The 5,339-nt window shown below is 43.8% G+C and overlaps 1 protein-coding gene across 1 annotated transcript; it reads left to right on the top strand.

Annotated features, from left to right (window-relative positions):
• Positions 1 to 3,915: 3,915 nt before the first annotated feature.
• LOC125102696 (60S ribosomal protein L13a-like) lies at positions 3,916 to 4,537 on the top strand. The gene has a single exon (XM_047734116.1). The coding sequence runs from the start codon at positions 3,938 to 3,940 to the stop codon at positions 4,535 to 4,537; it is 600 nt and encodes a 199-aa protein (XP_047590072.1). The 5' UTR covers positions 3,916 to 3,937.
• Positions 4,538 to 5,339: the final 802 nt, after the last annotated feature.

Below are 5,339 nucleotides of genomic sequence, written 5' to 3'. Positions count from 1 at the left end.
GAGCTGAAATTTAAATTTAATTTTTAAAAATTTCGTTTAACCATTATTAATTTTTAAATAAAATACACCAAAAGCTAGTTAAAAATTTAGTTTTCACTGTCCATCTAGTTGTCAATAGAAAGAATCAGCATCATGTTACATGCCTATTATGTTCTAAACATAGGTATAGAAATTTAAAAGCAATATGAATTATTCAACATTGCTAAATTTTATTCAGCTGTCATGTACAAGTGTTTCAAATACTGAGCTAATTTTGATCCTGGAGTCCTGGGATCAAGTCCCATATCGGACTCCCTACTCGGCAGGGAGTCTCCTCCCCCTGACCTCTCTCCTCTCGTGCTCTCTCTCTCACTCATTTTCTCTCTCTCTCAAATAAGTAAATAAATAAATAAAAATCTTTACATAAATAAAATAAATAAAAATCTAATTCAAGAGAACCTCCAGATTCACAAAGGCAAGGGAGAAAATGGATGTCCAGCCTTCTTAGAAAATAATTCTGCATTATGTAAGAAACTATTGCATTCATCTTGAGAGGAAGGATTTGTCATGATAATTAATTTGTATTTTTTCTTCCTTCAGTGATTCTGCCTCTCAAATCTTCCGTGCTGAAACAGTACCTATTTCTGAACTCGAAAGGGCACAACTCACAAACCTTCATGGCACTGGGACAGGTTAGTCTCTTTTTGTTTCAAGGTTGTGGACACAAGGGAAGAGAAGCGTTTCTCTGGGGTTTGAATGGGGTTAGCAGTGGGAGCATGTGTTGAGAGGGTACAGATCTCGCTGTGCCAGGACCAAGTGCCTAGCCTGAGTGGAAAAGGCACCTATGAATTCTTTAACCGTTTATTTTTGTGCAGTGCCTTTAATGTCTGCTCTCAGAGTGTGGATGCCCCCATGCTTCGTCTTTGTCACATGATTCACCTCTCACCTACAATCATCAGAATCAGTGTTCTGTGATCAAAACTTGAACCCACTGAGGTGCCCAGGTGGCTCAGGTGGTTCAGGGTCCAACTCTTGGTTTCGGCTCAGCTCATGGTCTCTGGGTCATGAGATTGAGCCCCACGTCAGACTCCCCGGCATGGAGCCCGCTTAAGATTCTCTCTCTCTCTCTCCTTCTGCTCCTCCTCATCACTCAATACCCCCCCATAAAACAAAACAAAACAAAACAAAACAAAACGTGAACTCACTGGGATAGGTGACCAGAAAGCCTGATTTGGGCATGGAAAAAAACTGTTGAATCTAGAACCACAAACAAATATTAGCAAGAAAGAAAAAAACAAAAGCAAGAACCACCAAACTCTTAAGAAAAATCAATGCTGTGGAACAGAGACAACAAAGGCAACAAATAAGAGAACTGACACTTGAGACACATGTTAATAAGAGGAGAAGCAGGCAATGGCCAGATCCTGACAGGCGTTACTGGTAATGCTGAGGAGATCGGACTTTATGGAGTTGTTAGAGGGCTGGGAGAAGGTTTCCACCAGATAATGGCTTTATCATATTTGGGTTATAGGTGGGCCACCAGTTGCAGTGTAAGAAACAGTTTTGAGAGGAATAAGATTAGAGGCAGGAAACAATTTAGAGGTATATTTAATAGTCCAGATGGGATTTGATGGAGGCCTGAACTAAGATATGGGATAAAGAAAATAGTCTGAAAGTACTCAGTAGATATAATCATTAGGACATAATTATTAGATTGGAGGTAAGGAATGAGGATAAAATCAGTCAAGGATAATATCCAGGTTTCGGGATCATTGTGTTGCTAATTGATTTTGAAAAATGGGAGCAGAAGCAGATTTGGTTAAAATTAAAATTTAAAAAATAATAGTCACAACAGGAAAAAAACTGAGTTGTAGCAAGGTCAAGTAACTTGCCAAAATTCATTATTGTCATTGTAACAAATAGCGTGTTAGGATTGTTTCTTCTCATGTCTGCTTTAATTTACTGCTAACAAAATACCAAAAGGTATTGGTTTAAACCAACAATAAACATTCATCATATCACGCCTTTTTGGTGGATCAGGAATTCAGGAGCCGCCTAGTTAGGTGGTTCTGGTTTGGAATGTCTCATGTTGTTGTAATCAAGATGTCCGCCGGGGCGAGAGTCATCCGAAGGCTTGACTGGGACTGGAGGGTTCACTTCAAGATGGTGCACTCTCATGGTTGGCTGACTGGTGCCATGACTGGGAGGATACTTCAGTTCCTTCCCGTGTGGACCTCTCCATAGGGCTGCTTGATTGTCCTCAGGACATGACTGCTGACTTCCACAGAGTGAATGATCCAAGAAAGAAAGTGATGGGAGCTACAATATCTTTTATGTCTTAGCCTCAGAAATCACATAGTGTCATTTCCTCAGTGTCCTCTCAGCCAGATTCAGTGTTGGAGGAGAATGGAGAGAGACGAGCATCATGGGAGTCATCTTGGATACCAGCTGCCATGTGTCCCTTAATTTGGCTGTGTGGCATTAAGTCACAGTACCTTCAACAGTGCAGTTTGGCTCTCAATTCTTCTGACTTAACTGACGGATAGATTTTTAGAGACAAGCATGTGCTCCATACCCTGAAGGCAATCCTTTATTAATACTGTATCTGTCAACCAAGCTTTAGTCAATGTTGAACATCAGGAAGTTTGACACCGTAATCCCTGACAAGTTCCTTGAGGGCAGTAAGCCTCCCATGATGGTGAGTAGTATAGAAGGCCCAGCATAGGTGATCTCTGTTTCTCATCCCTGACCATTCTCTGCCCACTCATAAGTTCTACTCTCCCCTGTCCTTTTCCCCACCTTGGAGCCTTTGAAGCTGCAGTTGCCTCTGTCTGGAATGCTCTCTCGTGCTTCCTCCCACTCCTTCTTTCCCTTGGCTTCTTATTCTAGACTTCAGCTTCCTTGTCATTACCTCAGAGAGTGTCCCCGCTCACATGGGACTCAAACGGAGCCATGGCCTCTCATAATTGGGGGTCCTGAGCTTTGTTCTGCCAAGAAGCAGGTAAAAAGAAATCTGTTTTACCTGAGGAAGGCGGCTGCATTAGCATTCTCATGGGGGAAGAAAAGGCGCCATTTGTTATGGTTGTCATGAATAATAAAGACAATTATTGCTACCATTTGTCAGGAGTTAGAAGGCAGTTGTGTCCTTGTCCTCATCTCCTTCAAGAATTTACTTGCATAAACCGATAGTGAATAAAAGGGACTTTACTATAGATGTCATGGGAAAATGAGAAGCAAACAATCTGAAAAAAAAAAAAAATTTCCCTTTGATGTTCCTGTTGTTCTGACACAGGGATATTTCTGGGTTTTTTTCGGTGGTGGGGGGAGAGAGTTTCCACTTTTTTCTTCTTCTACTTCTTTTTTTTTTTTTTTAAGATTTTATTTATTTAGGGGCGCCTGGGTGGCTCAGAGGGTCAAGCCTTTGCCTTTGGCTCGGGTCATGATCCCGGGGTCCTGGGATGGAGCCCCGCGTCGGGCTCTCGGCTCAGCAGGGAGCCTGCTTCCCCCACCTCTCTCTGCCTACTCAGATCTCAGTCTGTCAAATAAATAAATAAAATCTTTTTTTTTTAAAGATTTTATTTATTTACTTGACAGAGAGAGAGACCACAAGTAGGCAGAGAGGCAGGCAGAGGGGGGGGGAAGCAGGCTCCCTGCTGAGCCGAGAGCCCGACGCGGGGCTCCATCCCAGGACCCCGGGATCATGACCCGAGCCAAAGGCAGAGGCCTTAACCCACTGAGCCACCCAGGCGCCCCACCACTTTTTTTTCTTGAATGGGTTCTATGCCCAGTGTGGAGCCCAATGTGGGGCTTGTACTCACCCCCCAGAGATCAAGACCTGAGCTGAGATCAAGAGTCCAATGTTAAACCAGCTGAGCCATTGACTCAGTCTATGAGTGACTGAGCCAAAAGACTTTATTTAACTTTCCCAGGCGGCTCCCGAAGATGGCAGAGGGGCAGGATGGCCCTGGTGCTGGATGGCCAAGGCCATCTCCTGGGCCACCTGGAAGCCATCATGGCCAAACAGGTGTTCCTGAGTCAGAAGGCTGTAGTCATGCACTATAAGGGCATCAACATTTCTGGCAATTTCTACAGAAACAAGTTGAAGTACTTGGCCTTCCTCCACAAGCACATGAACACCAGCCCATCCCACGGCCCCCACCACTTCCGAGCACCCAGCCGCGTCTTTTGGCAGACAGTGCAAGGCCTGCTGCCCCACAGGACCCAGCGAGGCCAGGCTGCCCTGGGTCTCCTCAAGGTGTTTGGTGGAATCCCACCACCTTATGACAGGAAAAAGAAGATGGTGCTTCCTGCTACCCTCACAGCGGTGCACATGAAGCCTACAGGGAAGTTGGTTTTCTTGGGGCGCCTGGCTCACAAGGTTGGTTGGAAATACCAGGCAGTGGCAGCCACCCTGGAGGAGAAGAGGAAGGAGAAGGCCAAGACCCGTTACCAGAAGAAAAAGCCGCTCATGAGGTTACAGATACAGACCAAAAAGAATGTAGAGAGGAAAACTGATAAATATTCAGAGGACCTCAAGATCCACGGATTCCTGGTCTGAGCCCATTAAATGCTGTTTATTAAAACAACATTATAAAACTGTTTATTCCTCAAAAAAATTTTATTTATTCGGGGTGGGGAGGTCATACATGCTGTCACCAGTTGCATGAGTAGGGGAAGAGGTAGAGGGGGACGGGGAGAGAGAGAATCTCTTAAGCACACTGGGCACTGTACATCAAGCCCAAGGTGGGGCTCAATCTCACAATGCAGAGATCATGACCTGAGCAGAAACCAAGAGTTGGACACTCAGCCAGCTGAGCTACCAAGGTGCCCCCAAAGTGAGTCTTAAATAAGGAAGTTCATAAGACTTTTTTTAGCTTGTGTCAATAATACAGGAAACATGGAACCAGGTAGAGTTGTGGATATAAACCTGGACCTAAGACTTTTTAAACATTTGTAGAAAAGCAATGAGTAAGTTGTCTTGGGCCAAATCTCATAGGATGTTTCACATAGGGAACAACCCAGGAGATAACCCAGGAGTGAACCTTGCAAAGCTGTAATATGTCAGGTGGGATCCTTAGAAAATAGGTTCACATTACTTAAACTCAGTTTTTGGTGGCCACACTCTTTTCACCCTTCTTTTAATAACAGTGTGAATTTTGTTCTAGGAGAGCTTGCCTCCTGAATTTTTAGTCCAGGTGCTCTAGGTGGTATTAATTCAGTGTTCTACTTCCAAAGAGTTCATGTGGGGTGAATTTTATGGCATGTGAATTATATTTCAATAAAGCTGTTATTTAAAAAAATGAAATTCATGAGACTCAGTCTGGCTAATTAGAATATTACATTCTCCTGGCCAGAGTGAA

The sequence above is a fragment of the Lutra lutra genome, chromosome 6 (genome assembly GCF_902655055.1).
Source record: "Lutra lutra chromosome 6, mLutLut1.2, whole genome shotgun sequence".
Taxonomy (NCBI): domain Eukaryota; kingdom Metazoa; phylum Chordata; class Mammalia; order Carnivora; family Mustelidae; genus Lutra; species Lutra lutra.
Note: the sequence above shows the minus strand (reverse complement) of the source record. Positions and strands in the feature narration are given on the sequence as shown.